This window comes from Lutra lutra, chromosome 13 (genome assembly GCF_902655055.1).
Source record: "Lutra lutra chromosome 13, mLutLut1.2, whole genome shotgun sequence".
NCBI classification, from domain to species: Eukaryota; Metazoa; Chordata; class Mammalia; order Carnivora; family Mustelidae; genus Lutra; species Lutra lutra.
In genome coordinates this window covers 4,889,617-4,914,680 of record NC_062290.1, presented here as the reverse complement: position 1 = coordinate 4,914,680, position 25,064 = coordinate 4,889,617, and the positions used below count along the sequence as shown (strand labels likewise).

Here is a 25,064-nt window from a genome sequence, read left to right as displayed (position 1 = left end):
AAGCCCTACACACCAAATGCCTTGATGAATGTTAATTAAATGAATGAACGCAGTGTTATTTGTGTTCATTCTGAATTGTTGAGCTATTCCTTTGGGACAGGTGGGTGTTCTGTTTCTGCTAAATGCTAATAATTTAATGAAAGAAATAAAGATCATTAGGAGCTTCATTTTCCACTTTATCTCCAGCAAAATAAAGACTCACCACTTGAAAACTCCTAAAGTTTTAACAGCCAAAAAGTGGAAAGCACCCAAATATCTGGTCCTGGCCTGTTGTCCACATTATTAACATTTATGGTTTGGGTTCCCTGTGTAGGTCTCCCTATCTCTGTTTCTTCCTCTCCTGAGGAACTCTGAAATGTCAGCTGATAAGTCAGAAGTGCTCATCACAGCACTTCCATCATCTTCTTTACAAGGCGTACTTAAAATACTTCAAAATGACAGGTTAAATAATAGGTGTGTCTAAGGTTTTAAAGAAGGTATCAAAACTTGTCCAAATTGTAAAGGAACTCTGTTCAGCTTTAGCACTAATTAAATAAATATGGGCTGATGCTCATAGTGTTTCTACTCTATCATGCTAGGAAAGTGAAAGTGTTTTAATAATGCTGGTATACTGTTGTATGCTAAACTAACCATGTGAGCAAAGCAGTTATTTATTGGTGAATCTCTGTGTAGCTACAATAACAACAAAAACTTTCCCTAGTGAGTTTACTATAGAAACATTGATCCCCACTAAAATGGAAGACAGATTGTTTTGGACAGTTGCTGAAATCTGCTAAAATATGATTGTGATGAGACAGTTCAGTGTTTTTTTTTAGTTATCCAAATACATGTTTTAGAATTGTGTGGCTTTGGTGCTCTGAGAGAAAAACAAAGACCAGTTGATTTCGTGAAACTACAAGTCTTGGATCCGTAGCAGAATGGCCTCTTTTGAAAATCCTCTCTTGCTCTCAGTGGTAGGGCCAGGGAGGTGGATGTCATGGTGATAAGATTTCACATACAAGTGTGAAAGCTTTTCTGGAGATCAGGTCAAAGAAAATAACGGACTCCTGAGTGAATGACTGCCCGTTACATGAACATAAGCCCGGGCATCTCAGTGCTGGCCTCTTCCAGTTCTTGGCTTCTAGTGCTGCTGTTTTCATCACTCTTAGAACAGTTAATATCACTAGAGATGGCATACTTTTTCTCCTCAGCCTGATAATATTGTTATTTTAAGTTTAGTTTTTTATTCCCATGTCATTCTAATTTATATTTCTAAAGACTTGTGTAATTTTAAGTAAGTTTGAATACTGTGTAATGATGCAAGTGTTACCAACAACTTAAATTCAGTCTGATCTTATACTAATGCATGATTCTAGATATATTACTGTGAGCCTTCCATGTTTAGTTCAATTAATACTGAATAATACCATTGTATACAATCATAAATGTATACCTATATAGTTTCTTGCCATTCTTAACTTCCGTAATAGTGAGGGTCAGTGTTTTCTTCTGTTTCTTCTTGTTCTGGACCTTCTTGGTGATCTTCATGTTCTTCACTATCAGGATCATCCGGAAATCTCCTGAAAACTTGAGTCTTCAGTTGTATTGTTTGCCCATTAGCGCTTCTTTGCTCACCATAATAAATAGTGTGTAAATTAGGAAAGCAGAGGGAAACGTATGAGCTTATTGGCTCTTTCAGCTTATTTTGGTCCATACGGATGTACGTTAAGTGGTGGTAATACAGTGGGTCAACAGACGGACACATCACTGTAACATTGATATCTGAAAAATACAAATTAAAGATTAATCCTGCTGCATTACATCTAGATCCTACATTGGAATTTATTAAAATATGAGATAGTCTTATTAAAATTCTTATAGGTAGAATTAGGTTTAATTAGTTTTTACAGTAATCAAATAATAAAATGAAGAAAATGAAACTACAGATGAATTATATGTTCTCAAAGTAAATGATGGCTTTCAGAGCGCATCTGTCCTGATGAGCACTGGGTGATGGATGGAAAAGCTGAATCACTGTATTGTACATCTGAAACTAACACAGCACTGTGTGCTAACTGTACTGGAATTAAAACTTGAAAAAAATGGTGGCTTTTTTGGCTATTTAATTATTTGTTATGTAATAAATTCATAGTATAAGTAATCTCAAAAAGAACAAAGTAAAAAACACCTTTAGTCTCTACTACTCAGGAAACTCCTATTTTTTCAGATACTCTACAGTACTACTTGTCAGTGTTCAAAGTGATAACATTACATAGAAAAGACTATAAACTTGGGTGCCTGGGTGGCTCAGTCGGTTAAGCTCTCCTGCTCCCGATTTGTGCGTTCTCTCTCTCTCTCTGTCTGTCTCTCTCAAATAGATAAAATCATTAAAAGAAAAGAATATAAACTTTTATTATTTTTTTAAAATTTCATTTATTTATGTGACAGAGAGAGATCACAAGTAGGCAGAGAGGCAGGCAGAGAGAGATGGGTAAGCAGGCTCCCTGCTGAGCAGAGAGCATGATGTGGGGCTCGATCCCACCCTGAGACTGAGCTGAGCTGAAGGCAGAAGCTGAACCCACTGAGCCACCCAGGTGCCCCAAGGCTATAAACTTTTATAGCATACCTTTCTGAGACTAGCTTTGGCCATTTCCCTAGCTACTTTAGTCAACTATCTTCAGCAATGTGTAAAGCATAGATGTTTTTTAAAAAAGATTTTTTCCTTAGGAGTGCCTGGGTGGCTCAGTCAGTTAAGCTTCTGGTTTCAGCTCAGGTCATGTTCTTAGAGTCCTGGGATCAAGCCCCATGTTGGGCTCTTTGCTCAGCAGGAAGCCTGCTTCTCCCTCTTCTACTCCCCGTGCTTGTGTTCCCTCTCTCGATGTCCCTGCTTCTCTGCTATCCCTCTCTCTCAAATAAGTAAACAAAAATCTTCAAAAAAAAAAAAAAAGATCTGCATAATATTCCTTGTGTTTAAAAAAGATAATGAAATTTTACATACTTTCAATTTCATTATTTTCTAGGTATAGGTGTTGTAAATTTCTTGGAATATAGAATGCTTGCTTCAGTTTGTTGTGTCCAACATTGAGCTCTATAAGGTTGGGAAGATTAAAAATATTATGTGGGATATCTTGTAGTTTGTTGTGTGACATTCGTAGAGCCTGGAGTTTGGGAAGTTTTTTGAAGTAATTTTCTGGTATAGCAGAAATTGAATTATTTTCCAAAGACAGGTACATAAGTGAAGAAGGCAGACCAGGAGGCATTGACTCTAATCTGTTATTACATAGGTTGAGCTGCATTAATTTTTCCATTTTGGCAAGTACATTTTCTTGTAACATGGAATCCTCGAGATGATTGTAACAGAGATCAAGCATTGTCAAGTTTACTAGCCCATCCATGGCATTTGTCTGCAATCTGGAGATCTCATTATAGCCAAGAAGAAGTCTCTCCAAAGACTTAGGGAGAGGAAATGGAAATTCTTCTAAATTGTTATGCTGTAGGTGAAGTTGTAGTAGATTTGACAACTTAGCAAACACACCATGATCAATCTTTAGAGATGTAATTTTGTTGTGGCTGAGGTTGATTTCTTTGAGATGAGTTGCGTTGATGAATGAATCCGCAGTCACAGCCTCAATTTCATTGAATTGAAGGTAGACCTGCTGTATGTGTGCTGGGACACGTGGGATAGTCTTGAGTTTGCGATTGTCACAATACATTGATGATGGAAAATTGGGTGGACAGAAGCATTCAGTGGCACAGCCTAACATATACTGATGAAAAGGAACTTGAAAGTCCTCATTTTGATGAAATTGGAATTCCGGTTGGTAGACATCATCTGGGTCTTGATCATAATCTTCATCCCATTGATAATTTTCATATTGACAATATACTTTGACTCCAAAAAAGAAGAAAAGGACATGTGCTAGACTTAAAAAGCCCATGTTCCTTTTTTGTCCTATTATAAGGAGAAAGCAAATATATTGTGGGAAAAGTCAGTAAATCCTAGAAGAATTTTTGTGTAAATTAACAGTTACATAAAGTGCATAATATCTGTATCTGTATTGAAATATATAAAACAATCCAGAATAAATGGGCAATGCTCAAACCAAAATTAATGTTTAAGTACCAATAAGGTGGTATTTTTTTAAAAAGTCACATTTTACACTGAACCAGACTACATACCCATCTTTGAAGGGAATCCTAGTTTGTCTTGCTTCCTATAGATTTACAATGATAACATGACCTCTCAACCCCAAAGCTGGGTATTCCGTCCACTAAAAATGCTGATTGTTCCACTAACTATATGGTCCCTTCAGTGATGGTCATTACCTATGAGAGGAGACGCTTTTGGTCTTAGTTAATATTAACCAATATTTTCCCACTGCAGCTTCTGTTTTTCGATGTTCTTTTCTGCCCTTGGAAGAACATGAAACATTCCTTTTTATGTAAGAGCTTGAGATATTCAAAATAGCTCTCATCTTTCCTCTTAGTGTTTCTGGCCAAGTCTAACCATGACTTCTAGTTTTCCCCCATGAAACCGTTTCCAGAATCCAATTATTTTGTCTCTGACTCCACTTGACTCAAATCCCAAATACACGCAATATTTACCGTCTACAAACTTTGAGCTTTTAGTAGGTTATTCTATACATTTTCTTTCTTTCCACTAATTTTTTGAGTTAAGTCCTAGATATACAGATACTGAAAGCACACTGTCTTGTCTCCCAGGAGTTGAAGTCTGGTAGAGAATCAGAAAGATGCACACAGTACAGGGAGGAGGAGGGTGTATAAGGGGTACACTTCACGGGAGGAGTACTCAGCTTGAGAAAGACCGTTAACTTGAAGTTGTAGTGGTGGTCTACTGGATGAGGAGCCTGAAGACCTTCACTTCCCATCTGTCACTTAGGGCAGTCAAGCCACTTAACATGCCTGCCTCTTGCCTCCTCATGAAAATGAGAAATGTAATTGTTTCCTAGCTTATCTCAAGTAGTGGTTGTGACAGTCACGTGAGATATGCATGTAAAAGTGCTTTGCAGGTTAGAAAGTGATCCAGATGGATAAGTTTGTTATTTAGATAAAGGTTAAAAGGAAGGAAAACAAACAAAAAAAGAATCTTAACTCTTCGATTCTGCAGGTATTTTTCTCTACCTCTCTCATTCAGGGTTTCCTGAGAATTAATGTAACATGTCCCTGTGTGTCATGAACTGACTTTTCTCTATCCCATTAGTCATGTGGTACAAGAGTGGTACAAGCTATTTTTCATCATTGGGATAATTGAAAAAATAGTTATTTAAATCATTGTCTATAACAGACCCCATTTGACAAAGTCTACCTTAGACCCTAACATCTTAGATTCTTTTTTATTTTCTTGTCAGGAACTATAAATGTATGGAATGTAATTATGTGTTAACGTGGGATTTGGAGTTAATATTTAAGTAGAGTCAGGGACCCTTGATCTTTTCTTCCCTCCTGTGCACCCAGAGCGTGGGCCTTGTCATTACCAGGGTGTAGCTCCTTCACACCCCGACTTGTCTTTATAACTTACCCCACGGAGTAGCTCCAGCTGTAGTAATTCCTCAATTTCAGTAGGACGTAAATATGGGGAACCCACTGTATTTTCACTGCCCTTTATTCATACCTCCCAATGCACTCAGTTCTTCTCTGTGGCCTGGACCCCATGGCCCATCACCGTTGTCACTTGTTTGCACAGGTCCCTGATCCTCTGGCCCCTTTCATCCTCTTATTCTTCTGGTAATCTCCAATCCTGTTCCTTCAATTGTCCATCTACATACAGCCTGACTCATGCAGCAGAGCAAGTGGAGAGAAAACTGACCACACCAGCTGGTGTCACTTGAAATTCATGACCACTCATTGCTGCTCAAGGACATGTCCTTACTGCATTCCTTTTCCCTTGCTCCTAGACAAGCCTCTAAAAATTCCCATTTCCCATCAGTTTGGAATGACCATCTTGCTGCCGCTGCCTTTTTTTTTTTAACCAAGAGGATAGGATCAAACAAAACAATGATTTACTCATATGTATGTTTTGTTATATTTAATCTCATCCCTACCTACAGAATATGTCAAAATAGCAATGGTTTGATGTTTTAAAACAATTGTTTTACAAATCTCAGTAGACTGCATGCACTGTTCCTTCATATCAGTGGGATTCATAGAGGATGTGACATTTGACCTAGATTTTGAAGAATGTTAGGATTCTCATAGAGGAAGACCAGGAAGATTTCCAGACAGAAGAGATGACCAAAATATGTAAGGAACAAAGAGTAGGGTACTTGGGAAATAGTGGTTAGCTATTGAAGGAGTAAAATAAGACTGTCATAGCTAATCTGGACCAGAATCTAGAGGGCCTGAATTCTGACCTGTGGAGTCTGCACTCAGGGAATGAACACCTAATTTAATTCATTAAGGTAGTTGAGCCACAATCTTCACACTGAATTGTTGGTGGGTGAAGTAGGAGAAAGTCCTGCAGGGAGATCATCTCACCCCGAAGGGCAGTGTTCAGTTCTGGCTAAGTCAGGGTGCTGGAAAGCTCCAATTGGATCTGCTGCCTTAGTGACCTGTACTAGAGGTTGTGTGTGAACCTGGCTAGTCAACCACCTTACAGATATTAGTAGTTAAACTTTGGTTGAGTTTAGACTGCAGTTACTTCTGAGTGTGAGGCACTGTATTTGGTGAGGAACACAGAGATGAAGACATGAAGATGTGGTCCCCTCCATAAAGAGCATACGGTTTATGGGAGAGACCCAACATGGCAAACCATATTCTCAGACAAAGGGAATTAATGTTTACCGCCTAGACCCCAGTGCCATGGGTATAGTGGCTTAACCCTGCCTCGGGCAGATGGGGAAGTCTTTGTAGTATCATTTGTTCCAGATCTTGGGAGATTAGCAGGAATGGGTGTAGAACATCCTATACATTTTACTCACTAGTTGATAATACTTTATGTGTTAAATTTGTAGTTTTTATGGTACTTATTATAGTGGAGCATATTAACTTTTTGAAGTACATGTCATACTTCACTTCAGTCTCATTGCACCACAGGGTTCTACTGTAAGTTTGCTGTGTCTCACAAAGGTATATGTAGAAGCAGGGCAGAGGCATGCCGCTGCGGGGGCGGGGGGAGGTTAGGCATGGAGGGGGGTCTTGGAAGCTGACTGTTACACAAACTTTGAAATGAGCATTGCTCATCAGAGCTCTGAATTTCATCCTTGTATTAAGAACAGTAGCAATAGGGGAGCCTGGGTGGCTCAGTTGGTTAAGCAGCTGCCTTCGGCTCAGGTCATGATTCCAGGATCCTGGGATCAAGCCCCATGTCGGGCTCCCTGCTTAGCGGAGAGCCTGCTTCTCTCTCTCCCTCTGCCTGCCATTCTGCTTACTTGTGCTCTCTATCTCTCTGTCAAATAAATAAATAAAATCTTTGGGGGGAAGAAAAAAAGAACAGTAGCAATAATCAATCACTAACCTTACATTTGAGAATGAAGGTCTTGACTCTATTTAACAATTATGAGAAATATATTGGGAAAAAGGAGACCTGGGTGATACTTTCAATCCGGCACTTAAATGCGTCCCTTTGACTTGGGATCAAGACCTCATTATGGGAGTCTCCCTGAAAATAAAGGGATTCTTTAGTGTTGGCTGCTTTTAGTCTTCTTGGCCACCTATGAAGATAGGCTTTCCCTAAGGACAGTTTCTCTTCTGAATCGTCCTCTAAGGACCTTGGCTCTGCAGCTCAGCCTGATCCCTCTTCCTTTTGACCAAGTCCAGTTTTCTGGTTTGAAATCAACCCTGTCTCCATCCAGAGGCCCATTATTTCCTATTCATCTTAGTCTTCAACTTCCTCTCTGGTGAGTTTCCCTGTTATAATGACTTCTTATTTCTTTTTAATCCAAATTTTCCATTCAACTGATCTCTTCCTAGCCATTTGCAAAGCACATTTTTATTACCTCTGCCTTTCATGTTCTACAATTTATGCCTCATTCCCTATAGAATTGCTCATAGCAAAACAGAACACTCACCGTCAGTCTCCCACTTCCTGACCTAATTTCTGGCAGAATCTAGTATAATGCACAGTGTATAAGTGCTCAGACATTTGTTAATGGGTGACTGGATTAATAAATTACAGATTGCATCCTGTTAGCGGTGCGTGTCGCTACTAATGCTGATTATTTCTAGGTATTATTTTGCCGCAGTCGTTTTCTTTAAATGGACACAGTCACAGAGAACATGGCTGTTCTCTCCAGTGGTGTCTCCGGTCACAGCATGCTATTCCCATTACAGAGTAATAGAAAAGTAACAGATGTGAACAGAATCTTTAAAGCAATGGAAAATATATATTACCGATTTTTAAAACTATCCATTAATGTGAATTTTTCATATTATAGCTATAAATGCTTCTATGTTATAACATCTCTCTTAGTTGGGAAAAAGCACTTGTGCTTTCATAAGGAAGTTCTAATTAAAATGAGATCGAACTTTGTTCTGGAAAGGTTAAAGAAATTGGAAAGCCTTATTGCATTTTGTTAAAGACTCAGTTATTTTATTGATTTACCACAGAAACTAGGATATAAGAAACCAGAGTATTAGAATAGACTCAGATTTCTTTCCGAAGCGGTTTTAAATTTAACTCTATAAATAAAGTAGTTTACATCCTGTTTTACACCCAAGGCCTGAGGAAGTAAGCCTTTTACTACTAAAAGAAAGTTTCAAAATTATTTTTAGCCATACTACATTTAAATCTTAACTAGAACCCAGGGAACTGTTTCCTTTAGTACCAGATAGAGCAGTCACATCTTCCCTTCCAGAAAGAGTCAAATGAAAGCAAAAATATGTTACTGTCAAAGATTTGGTCAACAGAGAAATATTAAGAAAATTTCTATTGAAATCGATACAAACATCCTTCTTCCCTACAAGCAGAATCTGTCAACCTGCCCAGATGTATGGCTCACAGACATTTGCCAGTTTTGTCATTTAAAGTTGAGAGTGAGAGAGGAGACAGTGATGCCATTAACGTAAAAATCTTTCATTCTGAATTAAAAATAAATCTAAACAAAGATTATTTATTGGGTAAATCTTAGAAAATTTAAATCACTGTATTACTGCTTTCTCTGAATATTTTTGCTAATCAAATTTTAAAGTAGATTTATCAGATATTGCCTCCAAATATTGTGCTTTTATGATCTATGTTAATGTTAAACAAATCAAATATACTTAAGAAGTTTTAATAGTAGGAACAGTTTCTTAAAAAAAAATTGAAAATTATTTTATCATCATACCTGTTAAGTTTGCTTTAGTTTTCAGGGGTTGATGAATTTGCAAATCCTGTAAATTGAATCAGATATTCCTAAATTCTTTAACTGAGTCTCTTAAAAATCCACAGTAACTGTGTGTCCAGACAGGGCTGTCCTTGAATTACTGTAGCAATTTAAGCAAATATAATCTGCTTGGAAAACACTTGGGTTGAATTAAGATTATGTATTTCTTTTCATTATCCAAAACTTTGTGGATTCAAATTGAGATGCTTGTGCTGTTGGTCAGATTTCTGTGGCTTACTTCCCTTCCTTTCCCCTTAATTTTGGTTTGAGGTGTGGCAAGAATTTCCTCTAATATGAAAGGCAAACAGAACTAAATGAAACAGCATGTACTGATTACTGTTTTTATTTTCATTTTCATGCCAAAGAATTCTCCAAATTAAGGTCCCCTGTAACTTGGAGCTCAGGGTCTCAACAATTTAAGGTGGAACTCAAGAGTGGTCTTGAAATGTCCCTTGTCTGAAACCTCACGTCACACCAGGGCTTTCCTTTGTGAAAACAAGCAACCAAGATTAGAAACATACAGCATTGCATGTCTAGTTTACTTTTTTTTTTTTTTTTAAGATTTTATTTATTTGAGAGAGAGCACAAGCAGAGGGAGAAGCAGGCTTCACTCTGAACAAGGAAGCAAGGAGCCCTACAACCTCGATCCCGGGACCCCGAGATCATGACCTGAGCCAATCCAAAGTCAGTTCCTTACCGACTGAGCCACCCTGGCACCCCTCTAGTTTACTTTTTAAACAAAGGGATTTGTCATTAGTGACACAGATTAAATATATAACTTTTCCACATAGAGAATTATACCTTCTTTTCTGTTCCCTATCACTGTCCTCCTCTTCCTCCCAAATCCGTGCACTAGAACGCCTGCTACAAACCTTTGAAATAAAAATTAATCTGGTGGTGGAATTTAGTGTCTTGCACTCAGAAGGTAGATCTCTGATTTGCCTCTTTAGGTTAGTACAAAAAATAATTTTGTAGTATTAACTAAGATGCCATTAGGAACTTCTGTTGCCTTTATTTTGTAGATGTAAAAAATCTCTTTTCACTGAATTGTTTTCCTGAGGAGTAGTGGTTAACTGCTTAAATGCTACATTTTTTCACTAGAGTGGTTTTTGTTTTTTTTTTTTTTTTAAACAGAGAATTAACTTGTATTTCTTGGCAGTGAACCTTGAGTTCATGCTTTGGAAGACTCTTCAAAGTTTGTACAAACTAATAAGGTAAAGTGAATCCCAGAATTTGTCCTTGTGTCCTCAGTGTTTACCATTAGATTTTTACAAAGAAATCACAGGGTTTATTTTGTTATACTTCAGGTTTTTTAAAAGCGTGCTGTGTTTCAAGTGATGCTTGGCAGTGCTGTAAAAATCTCTATTATTTGAGGCGCTGGTATGTGAAACATGGCAGACTGTATTTGGGCCAGGATTTCATCTTGTTACTGATCTTTTCCATATGTTTCCTATTAGTCTTTGTTCTTAAACCTCAGGCTTCCATACTAAGGAAGAGAGAGCAAATCTGTGTAATTTTTTCCCAAAGATTTAATTTTATGTGCCCTCGTAGTTCTTTTGGAAGAGAAACTTAAAGTCAAAAGCTTAATTTTCATATAATTCCTCATTTAACACTGTGATTTGAACTTGTGATCATGATTATGTTGTTCATGTTCCTAACACATGTGGAAAGAATATTTATCAATAGATAGCTAGGCACATAGATTCACTCGTGTCTAGGAAATTTGAAAGCGGTAGATGGTGTCCAGGAGGTTTAGGTTGGGAGGCGGGGGGAGTAAGAAGAGTGTTGGTTCACGTCAGACTTGATAGAAAAAGTAAAAGCTGTAAGTGATTGTGATCGTTCGTGCTTTCGGTTCGATGGGTACAATTGCAGCAATTGAAGAGAGAAGTCCATTGAATTGATGAAAAGTCTCAATTATATTCTATGATGATAATTTGATTGAGGTAGATAAGTACCTTCATAGCTGAATAGTGCTGGTCGAGAAAGGCCAGACTGCGATCTGCTTGATTGTGGTAATCAGGGATTTTTTTCATTATACTCATTCAGCTAATATTTTTAGCACCTGATTTGTTTAAGGCAGTTTTAGGTGCGCGTGACTCAGCAGCTCAAGTTTCTATTGTCACGGAACAGGAAAACAGAAAATAAACATATGAGGGGGTGCGGAGGGCAGTGGAGCAAGGTAGGGGGATCAAAGTGAATGAGCACAGGCACAGGTCAGCAGCTGTCACCCTCCTGCGCACCTGCACTGGGACAGAGCGGTTACGTGTCTGCGTGGCGGGTGGTGGAGCCAGGGCTCTCACTGCTGGAGGGAGGCTGCGGACGAGCAAGGGGAGGCAGCCAGAATGACACATGCGGTTGGGCGAGAGCTGGAGACAGCGGTATGAATCCACGTTCAGCTTAACAGTACACAGGTGGCTCCATCTAGAAATGTCTGTAGATGCGTGTGTGCACTGGCTGGTGTACCCACACCTGTCACCTGGCTCTGCCGGCTGGGAGGGAGTGGAGGCAGTGACTCTGCAGCCGCAGCAAACACCCAGCACCCAGATCTTGGCGGCGGTGGCATCTGCTGCTGCTGCTTTTTAAAGATTTTATATATTTATTTATTGAGAGAGTGTGTGTGTGTGCTGGGGCAGGGGCAGACAGAGAAGGAAAGAATCTCAAGCGGACTCAGAGCTGAGCACAGAGCCCTTCACAGGGCTCACTCAGTCCCACAACTGTGAGCATGACCTGAGCCCAAATCAAGAGACGCTTAACTGACAGAGCCAACCAGGCATCCCCAGATCTTGGCTCCTGTTAACCTTCTGCCATAAAGGAAACCAAGCTCTTTGAAGAAATGGTTTATTCTAGGACTGAGGCACGGAGCATACAAGATGAGCCTGGGGTACCTTCCAGCACCAGAAAGTAAGGAGTTGCTAAGGAAGAAAGGGACATGGGAAATCAATGTATCTTCTCAGTTTTGCTGTGAACCTAAAAACTGCTCTAAAAGATATTCTATTTAATAAATTTTTAAGAAAGGAAATTACTATTTTAGATAGTTTAGCAGACACCTGATACAGTGAGGGACCAAGCCACATTGGTATCAAGAGGAAAAAGACAATATGGCTGGGGCTGAGTGATGTGGGCGGGGAAGGTACCTCAGAGAGGTGGCCAGGGCCAGCGTCATGGTTACATGTGCTTCTGACGTGCTCGGAAGCCTTGAAGCATTCTATATCAAATCACGTTTAGGAGGCACACTTGACCCTTAGCTGATGAATTGCTTCCATCAGAAAGACCATTCAGGCAGCCCCACAGAAGTTGTCCAAACTCTAGACATCACACATGCCCCGCAGAGGCCATCCTTGTGCCTTTGCCGCTCGCACCTTCCATTGCCCCGTTTTGTTCTCTTTTCCCGTAAATGGTGTCCCCATCCCAAGTTCACTCACTGACATAAGCCAGAAGGTTGGGAGTTGTCTAAATGGGTGCATCCCAAAATGTGACAGGAGAACCATCAGTGTGTGAGTTGCCAGGGCTGCTAATTTGAAGTTCAGGTGGCAGCATACCTGTATGTCAGACCCGCAGAACCAGAAGCTCTGCACACAAGCCTGGCGACTTACATTTTTAAGAGGTGTCTCCCAGGTGCTGTGGAAACTTGAGAACCACTGATCGAAATCACCTTCTGTCTCTCACTTTCAAAATAGATCTGTTCCTGAGTCCTTTGTGATCTAGCACTGGAGTGTCTTTTTGGTGTGTCTGTGTCTCTTGGCCTACCCTGTCACCATCTCTCCGGTGACTGACATCTCTCCCTCAGGGTTGTAGCGGTGTCTTGACTCCTCTGTCTGTGTTCACACATCTCCTTTCCCAATCCAGTTTTCATCTTATCTATATTAAAATAAACCTAATTGTATAGTGTCTCACAGTGCCTCTGCCTAAAATCCTCCAGTGTTGCCTCATATTTTCAAATAAATGCCAAACAGGGGCCCCTAGGTGTCTCGGTCGGTTAGGTGTTCAACTCTTGGTTTCCAGATCGTGATCAGGTCATAATCTCAGGTCCTGGAATTGAGCATTGTGTGGGGCCCTGCACTCAGTGGGGAGTTGGCCTGAGGATTCTCTCTCTCTCTCTCCTTTTCCCTCTGCCCCCTCCCGTCCACGCTCTCTCCCTAAAACAAATAAATAAATCTTAAAAAAATATATAAATTCCAAACATAGGGGCATCTGCCTGGCTCAGTCAGTAGAGCATGTGATCCTTGGTCTCTGGATCATGATTTCAAGCCCCGTGTTGAACACAGGTCTTAAAAAATAGATAAATGAATAAATGTAGCACTTAATTAGTTCAGAGAAATAAAAATAAATTCCTTTGGGGAAACTCTGATGGCCTACTTCTTGCCTGTTCGTGGACCACTGATTTGTGTTTCTGGGCTGCTTTCTGGCCTCGAGCTGTCCTGCTCCTTCCTGTTCCTTCAGACGCCAGTTGAAAGTCCTACAGTTCAACTCAGTTCTGACACTGTCTACCCAGAGTTAGCATCACTTCTCACAGGTCAAGGGCTCGGTCCCACAAGACTGCCCCCACTTTGGATGCCAGTCGAAGTAGGAGGTCTCCAGCTTACCCACCACCTCTGTACAACATGGCTATAGGCTCCTGCTGTCTTGTCTTCAGGTTGGTTAATTTTCTATAATGGCTCACAGAACTCAAACGCTTATGTTTATTGGTTTATTATTTAATAAAGCTCATGACAAAGGATATGGGCATAAAGCAGGTGAAGGAATGCCTGCTGTGAGGTCTGGAGGGGCCCTGAGCTCAGGATCTTCTGTCCCCTTGGAACTGTGGTGCATTCGGGTTCCAGTCATGCATGTGCCCACCAAGCTGGAATCTCTCTGCGGCCTGTACCTTAGGGACTTTTGTTCAGGCTTCCTCATGCAGGCGTGATGGATGATGAACCCAATCTCTAACCCCTCTCCCTCCTCAGAAGATGGGGGCGTGGGGCTGAAAGTTCCACGCTTCTGACCATAGCAGGTCTTTCTCATGACCAGCCGTCATCTACAAACCATCAGGGAGCCCACCCAGAGTCACCTCCTTAGAACAAAAGATATTCCTATCACCCAGGAAATTCCAAGTGATTTCAGAGCTCTCTGTCAGGAACTGGGGCAGACACCAAATGTGTATTTCTTATTTTACAAAAGTACACCACAAAAATTCTTCCTGCAGCTTGTCTCCAACCTGCTGGTTCCCTCCCAGCGACACTGCTAAGGGCCCCCACGTCGTCTGACTCCAAGCAACATAGTCACTGCTTTTGAGACCTTTGCAAAGTAGAATACAGTGTTGTCATTTTCTTGTGACTCTTTCCCGAGATATTTTGTGCACCTATATGTATATTTAGCAAATATGTATATTTAAAAATTATTTTTAAAAAGAATTCGTGCATGAAATTTTCAGTTTTTCTAATCTTTTCCTAATACAATCTTTTCCTCTTATTGATGCAGTTAATAACCTTTCATGTGTCACTGCACATGTGTGCAAATATATTTGAGTGATAAATCTGCAGGCTGGGCTCCATGTGTGTAATTAATTGCTCTCAGAGTGCCAAGGGCCTGTGTCAAATCCTCCTCGGTGTAGTGTAATAAGGTTTTATCTTTGGTGATCGAGTAGGTTAAATGACTCTTACTTTGAGTCTGTTTGAATATCTCTTATATTTCACAGCTATGTTTGCTTCTTTTCCTGGAGCTATCGGTATCTTTTACTTTCTTTTCTATTGTGTTGTAGGTCTTCGCTGAGTTTTTTTTTTTTTTTTCTCTGAGTTTTAGGATTTCTTTGTAAGGGAAATTAGGCCTATGTGCTATGACTCAAAGCTGTTATTTTCCAGTTTGTCATTTGTCTTTGGCTCTTGACAGTTTTGCCACGAAGACTTTCTGTTGTTGGGCTTATCGTATTGCTATTTAAGGCCCTCCAGCTTTTTGTGTCAGAGTTAGAACCACCTTCCTCACTTAACGCGTTGTCCGAAAACTCCCCCGTTGGTTTCCACAGTTTCATCTAGGACCATGATGGTTTCATTGCTGTTTTTAGTGTTTGCATTTAAATTTCTAATTTGTGGGGCGCCTGGATGGCTCAGTGGGTTAAAGCCTCTGCCTTCGGCTCAGGTCATGATCCCAAGGTCCTGGGATGGAGCCCCACGTCGGGTTCTCTGCTCTGCAGGGAGCCTGCTCCCCTTTCTCTCTGCCTGCCTCTCTGCCTACTTGTGATCTCTATCTGTCAAATAAATAAAATCTTAAAAAATTTATATCTCTAATTTGTTAGGATTTATAGTTCTTGTATAGTGTTCCCTTCTGTTTTTCGGGCAGCTCTACCTACGTCCCAGTGGCATTCATTGAACTGCCACTTTCCTCGTCCAGTGTGAAAGGCTGCCATTCCCACTGCTGATGGAGTTGTTTCTAGACATTCTATTCTTGCCCCTTAAGCTGTCTGTGAACTATCTGGTTAGTTTATAAAACCATCCTTAACGTGGTCCCTGCTGATGATTTATCCAATACCTTGCATTCTACTACAGTTAGTACTTTTTGATTGAATTTTTTTAAATTAAGTGTTACTTTGAGATACTTATAGACAATACATTTGTAAGAAATGGTACAAGGAGATCTTAGGTATGCTATGCCTGGTTTCCTATAATGATAACACCTTGCAAAACTGGTATGTTATCACACCCAGGATATTGAGGGTGATACAGGTGAAAAGAGAACATTTACATCCCTGCAGGGATTCCACATGTCACCCTTTTATAGCCGCAGAAACCTCCCATCACTAGCTCCTGGCAACTGCTCATCTCTTTCTATAATTTTGTCATTTAAAGAATATAACAGGAATAATAGAATGTGTAACCCTTTGGAACTGACTTTTTCTTCACTCAGCATAACTCTCTGGAGATCCATCCAGGTTGTTGATCAGGTTGTATATCAATGGTTCATTCCTTTTTATTATTGAGCAATAAGGCTGACCACAGGCGGTGTAACCACTCACCTGCTGAAGTACATCTGGGTTGGGGCTATTCCTAATAAAGTTGCTATAAACAGTCATCCACAGGTTTTTATGTGAACATCAGTCTTCATCTCTGGGGTAAATGCCTAGGGGTGTAATTGCTAGGTCGTATGGTAAGCATATGTTTAGCTTGAAAAAAATCTGAACTATTTTTCAAAGGGACTATTCCATTTTGAATTCCCACTCACAATGAATGAGAGATCACTTTGTATACATCCTCCTCAGCATTTGGTGCTACCTTGAAATCAGGTAGGATGATTCCTCCCCTTTTTTCAGAATTGTTTTGGCTATTCTGGTGCCTCTGCCTTTCCACATAAGTTTTGGAATAATCTTGTCTATATCTACAAAAAGCCTTGCTGGAATTTTGATCACAATTAAATTAAACCTGTATATCAAATTTTGCCTTTTTTTAATGATTTTATTTTTAAGTTCTCTCTACATCAAATGCGGGGCTAACAACCCAGAGATCAAGGGTTACACGCCCTACCAACTGAGCCAGTCCAGCGCCCCGTGGCTGTTTTTAATTAGGTTGTTTGTCTCGTTATGAGTGTAAGGGTTCTTCATACATTCTGAATACAAATCCTTTTATCAGATATATATATATATATATATATATATATATATATATATATATGGCTTGTAATCTTTTTTCTTCCTATCCATGACACAAGTTTCCTTTTTTTTTTACATTTTTTTTACATTTTTTACATTTTTTTTACATTTTTTACATTTTTTTACATTTTTTCAAAGATTTGATTGATTTATTTGAGAGAGAGAGAGCGCCTGATCAAAGGGGGAAGCAGACTCCCCGCTGACCATGACCCAAGCCAAAGGCAGATGCTCGACCAACTGAGCCACCCAGGCACCCCACAAGTTTTCATTTTCTTAATAGTGTCACTAATTTTGTAAAGCTCAAATTATCTTTTTCTTTTATGGTTGTTTTATGGCTTTTGGTGTCAAGTCAAAGAATTAATTAGCTGACTAAGCAGTTAAAGATTTTTTGTGTTCTCACAGAAGTTTGTAGTTTCAGCTCTTATTTTTAGGTCCATGATCTATTTTGAGTTAGTTTTTGTATGTGTTTTGAGGTTAGGGTCTGAGTTCAGTTTTCTGCATGTGAACATTCAACTCTCTCAGGACAATATGTTGAAAAGAAGATTATTTCCCCACTGAGTTACCTGGATATCTGTGTCAAAAATCAGTTAACCATGAATGTACAGGTCTGTTTCTAGATTCTCAGTTATATCCCATTGCCGCCTTCCTGGTTAACAGCCGCTTTACGTTACATTGTGCCATTAGGTAGTATACATCCTCCAACTTTGTTCTTTCCCAAAATCATTTTCATTGTTGCAGGCCCTTTGCATTTCTCTATGATTTGGGGGATTGGTGTGTGCATGTGTACCGTCATAAGTTAACAGGATGATTGAGTGCTGGGTATTGGAACATTGCATTTAAAATGCATACTTTGTTGTTGCCGTGTAGTATGGACTCGGTAAGTGCTAGAGGCTCCTATATTTTTTCTTTTAAGATTTCATAGTCTTGTGAGAATACTTAGATATTTTATAAGTATACAAAGCATAATGCTGCTTGTCTCATTTTTCAAATATGCCTTTCCTTTGTTTTCCTAAGTATATTTTCTATTAATCAGATCATGTATGACAATTTCTGCTTGTAGATAAGTATTATTGTTTACCTTTTTGAAATGTGAAAGTAGTGTTTAAGATTATTTTAAAATATGTCTAGCTGGGACACCTAGGGACTCAGTTGGAGAAGCATCTGCCTTCAGCTCAGGTCACAATCTCCGTCCTGGGATCCAGCCCCACATCGGGCTCCCTGCTCAGTGGGGAGCCTGCCTCTCCCTCTGTCTGCCGTACCCCACAACTTGTGCTCTGTCCCTCTCTCACTCTAATAAGTAAATAAATCTTTTAAAAAAACAGGTCTAGCTTTCTTGTCTTTATTTTTAGACTTCTACGGCGTACTAGAATAAGACTGCCCTCCCATGGTGAAAATTAGGAAATTTGTCTAATAAATTTAATGAGTTCATTTTGGGAGGAAAATATTTAGAAACATATATCTTTCTAAAGATACATGGGGAATTAGAGGTAAGCTATTCTATGGACTCAGAATGGACAGAGATAGTAGAATCCCCATTGCTGTAGGGTCACAGCCACTAACCAACCCCAGAGACTTGTCATGAGTCACAAGTATGAAGTCACCTGTTCCCTCTGGGAAGCAGCTTACTCATCCTAGAACTTTAAATAAGGCTGCTTCTAGATCCAAAGTTCTGTCGTTCCCTTTGTTCTATATGCCACTTTGTCTTTCTGTTATTTGGGGGTTACCACTTCATAGCCAACTCCTTCCTTTAATGCCATATGAGAATTCTTGGAGTCACTTTTGAGACTTAGTAGTCTGACATCCTCTGTGTTTTCTGTGAAATTATATAATAGTGCTGCAAATAACCTCTAGGTGAGAGGAATACTTCGGTTTCTTCAAAGTATTGAAATGATTAGACATATGAATGAGAGGGGTATTTATGGACCCAAGAAGCAGAACTGCCATTACTTATGTAACAGTTTTTAAGGTTAACAGTTATTAAGAAAATTTATAAAAAATTTTTAAGGAGAGGGTTGTACTGTTGGTGGCAAAGTTCCGCTTGGAGGAGTGAGTTAATGAATGATGTTTGCTGGGAGAGGTGGTAGCGTGGACTAGGAAAGGTGTGGAAGAGCCTCTGGAATGATGAACATGGTTTGTATCCTGATCCGCATCATGCCACATGTAAAAATTAACTCAAAATGGAACACAGACTTAGGTGTAAGAGCAAAGACTCCTGAATATTAGGAGAAAACATGGATGTCATTTTTTATGACCTTGGATTAGACAACAGTTTCTCAGCTGTGACACCAAAAGCACAAGAAACAAAAGAAATTTAATCAAAACCAAATTTTCTTCCTGTGCCAAAGGATACCATGGAAAAACAACCTACAACATGGGAGAAAAATTTTACAGGTTCTATATCTGATAAAGGACTTGTGTCTGGAATAGACGGCAAACCAGACAACACAGTGATAAGAAGAGTAACAGCAACAACCAATTTAAAAATGGGTCAAGGATCTGAACAGACATTTCTCCAAAGAAGGTAACAAATGGTCATTAAACACCAGAAGAAATGCTTGGTATTAATAGTCATCAGGAAACTGCAAATCAAAAACCACAGTCTGATAAACCTATCAGTCCCTAGCATGGCTGCAGTTGAAAAGACGGATTATAACAAAAATAAATGAAAGGACAGTAACCAGTATTGGTGAAGGTATGTAGAAGTTACAATCTGTGTATGTTGCTGATGGGCATGTAAAATGGTGCAGCCACTATGGAAAGGCGTCTACAGTGCCTCAAAGAGTTCAATACAAAGTTGCCATTTGACCTGCCAATTACACTTCTAAGTATGTACCCAAGAAAAGTGAAGACTGGTATCTACAGAAACCTCGTAATACATAAGTATTTATAGCAGTATTATTCATAAGAGCCAAGGAAGGGAAACAGCTTGGATGTCCATCACCTGATCAGCAAATGTGGGCCATCCAGAGAGAGGAATGTTAGTGATAAACAGGAATGCAGCCTCAACACAGCTGCAGCATGGGTGGACCTTGGACACACGCTGAGTGGAAGAAGCCCGATGAATGATTCCATTCGTATGAAGCATCCAGAATAGGAAAACCCATAGAGACAGAACGTGGGTTTATACTTACCTAAGGTGGAGAGTTACATTCAGTGGGTAAAGGGTTTCTTTTTGGAGTGATGAAATACTCTGAAATTGATAGTGGTGATGATACTAACCCTGAATACACTAAAAACCACCCAACTCGGGTGCCTGGGTGGCTCAGTCTGATAAATACCCGACTCTTGATCAGGGCTCAGGTCCTGATCTCAGGGTTGTGGGATCCAGCCCAGCATGGGGCTCCATGCTCAGTGGGGAATCTGCTTGAGATTCTCTTCTCCCTCTGCCTCACCCCTGGCTCACAGGCACGCACGTGGTCTCTCTCTCTAAATAAATAAATCTTAAAAAAAAAAAAAAAAGATAAAAACCAATGAAATGTGTTTAAATTTTTCAATAAAGCTGTTATTAAAATAACATGGGACTATAAATGAGTAAGATTGGCTGTGAGTTGATAAGTTTTGAAACTAGGAAGTATACGGAAATTTATTATATTGTTTATGTCTTTTACTTCTATTGTATTTTCCTTAACAAAAGGACTCAAAATGCAAGTCTTAGTATCAGGACTTCACATGACTGATTATGCCCTGTATGGAAAACTGGGAATGGCATATTGCTTTTGCCACTTGCCCTGATTTGTCCCTGTGTTTCTGCCTTTTTGGCCCCTCTTTAAGCTCTTCTCTCTATGGAAGGGTTCATTTTAAAGCAGTTCTCTTTATTTCCATGTTCACTGCTGGGAATGCCACCTTGCTTCAGCACTCATCAGAGCTGATTGAGAAATAGGGTCTGTTTCAGACCTCCCAGATCCTGTGATAGGAACTGTCCTAAATCCCTACTATAACACTAGAGTGCACTGGGGGAACTGCCCTCTTACTATCGTAGAGCACACCAGTCTGTAGCGGAGCTGGAGGGATGGGTCAACCACTGGGGAGAAAGAAGATGTGCAGGATAAAAATACATCGTTTCCTTATGGGGAGGATACAAGTTTTTCCTTTCCTTTCAGTGATTTAATTCAGAAACATGTATTGAGCCAAGGAGGTATGCTAGCCTTTGGTGAGGGTTGGACACAGACAAGGAAGCAGTGCTTGCATCCAAGTTTCCTAAAGCCCTCTGGAGAATGTCCAAAGAGACCAAGGAGTAACCAGCTGAGCTAAGTTAGACTGTGATCAGTACAAAAGAGAGGCACAAAGTACTGGCAAGATTTGGCTGGGGTATGAGAAGCCACATCCGCTCTGGTAGAATCCAGGAAGAGTTGCTGAGGGCGTGACTTTTGACACCGATGTTTGAGGTCGTGTTTGATTTTGGTGGATGCAAAAGATGGTATCACAAGTACAAGGAGGCCAGGAAGTACAGAGTGTATGTGAGAAACAGTTACCCTGGGGCTGGGGCATAAAAAGATATGAGCATGAAATAAGCTCAAAAATCATTATTTGAGTAGGTGAACAGGGGTTAAGAATATATTTATTGTGATGAACACTGATAATCTATAGAATTGTTGAATCACTATATTAGATACCTGAACCTAATAGAACCCTATATGTTAACTGTGGGAATTAAAAAATTTTAAATCATTATTTACAAATGGAAATCATGGACAGTCTTGAAAAGTATAGGTGAAGAAGTTTTTGTAATTCAGTGATCAATGAGAACTATCATAGGCTTTCCATGTGGGGACTGACTGTGATTAACCCAGCTAGCATGTGAGTCTGCTTGGTTGATCACATAAGAGTTGGACTGGCAGAATGAGGCCAGGAACTGATTTTGATATTCCAACTAGGAAATAAAGCAGTTGTGACATAGTGAGTGAGAATAACAAGGACGGCCAGACTTGCTGCAGAGGTACGAGAGGCAGAATACACCTGAACAATTGGTAAAGGAAAGGCCAAGAGGGACAGGGACAGTCTGAAGAAATTGTTTAGGATTGATTTTGATTGAGTGTTAAAACTAGGTGTTTGGGTCTGCTTTTAAGAGTTAGTTCTTCCCAGGTGAGGCCCACATTGAGAAGTGGGCTTCAGAGGGCTTCCCTCAGTGGTAATGGCTGAATGTGTAAAAATGGACAGGACTGTTGGGGGGGGGCAGAGAAAAGAGGCTAAAGGAGGAATATTGGGGGATACTAGCCATGGAAGAGCAGCCTGAAAGATGTTGTCTCTGGAAGCCAAGTAGCAAAGAGTCCCTCAAGTAAGCGCCGTAGGGTGAGCACTGAGCAAGCAAGTGTGTCGTCATGGGGAAAGGCGATCATCGAGTCCTAGATCTGCTACGGTTATTTAACCTTGTTTTGCAGTTTCCACACCTGAAAAACAGGTCACGTGCCTGCCTTGTAGGACAGTACTGTGAGGGTTACATTAGTAAGTGCAGGTGAAAGTATTGTTCAGGCTTATTCACACAGTATGATTTGGGGAAAACGGAGAATTGGTAGGTCAGATGTTAACCTAGGTTAATAGGTTAAGGACTATGTGAGCATAGAGGTGAAGAGGACAGAAGGAAGGCAGTTCTTTAAGAAAAAAAAAAAAGAAAAGATGGAGTTATGAAGTAAAGAAAAGTAATGAATAGGTTAAGGAGGAACACGGTTGATTTAAAAAAACAAACAAATAAACTTCAGGGGCCTCTAGGTGACACAGTCTTAAGCGTCTAACTCTTGGTTTCAGCTGAGGTCCAGATTACAGGGTCATGAGGTCGAGACCCACACTGGGCTCCAGGCTTGGCACAGAGTCTGCTTGAGATTCTCTCTCCCTCTCTCTTCTGCCTCTCCTGCTCGTACTCTCTCTCTCTCTCAAATAAATCTTTAAAAAATAAAAATAACTTTAGTTTTAGTGACTTCAAGTGATTTTCAAAAAGTGTTATTTTTTCCCATTAATTCAATGATCATTTTTATTATAGTATTTGGGAGAAAATATGGATGGATGGTATTTGATATTTTTTTCTGTCTTGAAGTCCTTAATAAGCCCAGTAAGGTGTAGTGATTTATTTCCAAACTTTAATGGGCTTCAAGTGAGTAATATTTTATATTTACTATAGAATGGGTTTGTGGCCGAAAACTTTTTTTTTTAAAGATTTTATTTATTTGACAGACAGAGATCACAAGTAGGCAGAGAGAGAGGAGGAAGCAGGCTCCCTGCTGAGCAAAGAGCCCGATGCGGGGCTCGATCCCAGGACCCTGGGATCATGACCTGAGCTGAAGGCAGAGGCTTTAAACCACTGAGCCACCCAGGTGCCCCTGTGGCCGAAAACTTTTAATTCAGTTTGGTTCTTGATGATTTTTACTAGTGATTTGTGTTTTGTAAACACCAAAAATGGTTAACAGCTGTGGGATGAAAAACAACATTAACAACAGGAAATTAACTGCAGTGATTTCAGGAATCATTTCCAGGATTTAAAAATTTTTTGTTCTGTCTTTTTAGAAAAAGATAAACTTAGCTCTGTTAAGGTCTACTACTGAGATAACAGATGATCTGTTTGTTAACCTTATGAATTGAATTATTAATTTTAAGACCTGGATTCTTAAAATTTTAGTGAACATTTGACTTTTACTTATCCTCTTATAAGTGGTGGGACATCACAATTTTATTTTTATGATATTACTTATCAAAATGAATTACTGAAACTATTGGAACTTTAGAATATTTTAATTTTAAAATGATTATCATTGTAATATATTCTCTTCATGTTAATGGCTTCATAATCTTTAATTTGTCTCATTAGTCAGTAATTTTCCAGTATAATACTTACTCATATTTTATGAACCTTTATGGTTTACCAAAGCAGTTTCACAAACTTTTTTTTTTAATTGAAATATAATGGACACACAGTGTTCTGTTATTTTCAGATGTACAACAGAGTGATTTGACAAGTCTGTACATTACTCAGTGCTCATGTCACTAAGCACAGTTAGCATCTGTCCGCACACATTATTACAGTATCACCGACTATATTCCCTATGCTGTACTTTTCATCCCCATGACTGACTTATATTATATTTGGAACTCTGTGCCTCTTAATCAACTTCATCTTTACCCACTGATCCACTGACCTCCCCTCGGGCAACCACCAGCTAGCTCATTTTCTGTATTTAAATCTATTTGTTTGTTCATTTGTTTCATAAATTCCACATATGAGTGAATTCATATGGTATTTGTCTTTCTCTGACTTATTTTACTTAGTGTAATACTCTATCTATCCATGTTGTCTATCCATGTTGTCACTAATTGTACAATTTAATTCTTTTTCATGGCTGATACTCCATTGTATATATACACATCTTCTTTATCCTCTCATCTGTTGGACACGTGGGTGGCTTCCATATCCTGGCTATTGTAAATAATGCTTCGGTAAACATGGGGGTGCATATATCTTTACAAATTAGTGTTTTCATTTCCTTCGGGTAAATACTCAGTAGAGGAATTAGTGGATAAAATCTTTATGTATTTTGGATACTAACCCTTTATCAGATATGTCATTTGCAAATATCTCTTCCCATTCGGTAAATTGCCTTTTTCTAAATTTTTTTTATGGCTTCCTTCAGTATGCAGAGTTTTTTATTTTGATGTAGTCCCAAGACTTTATTTTTGCCTTTGTTTCCCTTGCCTCAGGAGACATATATATAAATATGTTGCTATGGCCAATGTTCAAAATACTACTGCCTGTATTTTCTTTCAGGAATTTTATGGTTTCCCGTCTCACGTTTAGGCTTTTAATCCATTTTTACTTTATTTTTGTATGCGCTGTAAGAAAGTGGGCCAATTTCATCTTTTGCATGTAGCCATCTGGTTTTTCTAGCACTGTTAATTGAAGAGACTGTCTTTTCCCTGTTGTATATTTGTGTCTCTTTTGTTGTAGGGTAATTGATCATACAAGCATTGCTTTATTTCTTTTTTTTTAAATTTTATTTATTTGACAGAGTAAGAGAGAAAGATTACAAGAGATTACAGAGAGAGAGATTACAAGTAAGCTGAGAGGCAGGTAGAGAGAGAGGGGGAAGCAGGCTCCCCGCTGAGCCGAGAGCCCCATGCAGGGGCTCGATCCCAGGACCCTGAGACCATGACCTGAGCTGAAG

General features: G+C 39.5%; 2 protein-coding genes across 3 annotated transcripts in view; one reads left to right on the top strand and one right to left on the bottom strand.

Annotated features, from left to right (window-relative positions):
• CENPP (centromere protein P) overlaps positions 1 to 25,064 on the top strand; it is a 219,170-nt gene that overhangs the window by 76,790 nt on the left and 117,316 nt on the right. The window lies entirely within an intron of this gene.
• Positions 802 to 9,550, bottom strand: OMD (osteomodulin). 2 transcript variants are annotated; one of them, XM_047701073.1, is made up of 4 exons: positions 9,264 to 9,550; positions 4,306 to 4,391; positions 2,978 to 3,931; positions 802 to 1,761 (listed from the first exon to the last, which is right to left on the bottom strand). In XM_047701073.1, the coding sequence occupies exons 3-4, from the start codon at positions 3,915 to 3,917 to the stop codon at positions 1,454 to 1,456; spliced, it is 1,248 nt and encodes a 415-aa protein (XP_047557029.1). In that variant the 5' UTR covers positions 3,918 to 3,931; positions 4,306 to 4,391; positions 9,264 to 9,550; the 3' UTR covers positions 802 to 1,453. The 2 variants fall into 2 exon arrangements, with proteins under 2 accessions (XP_047557029.1, XP_047557028.1); XM_047701072.1 differs by lacking the exon at positions 4,306 to 4,391.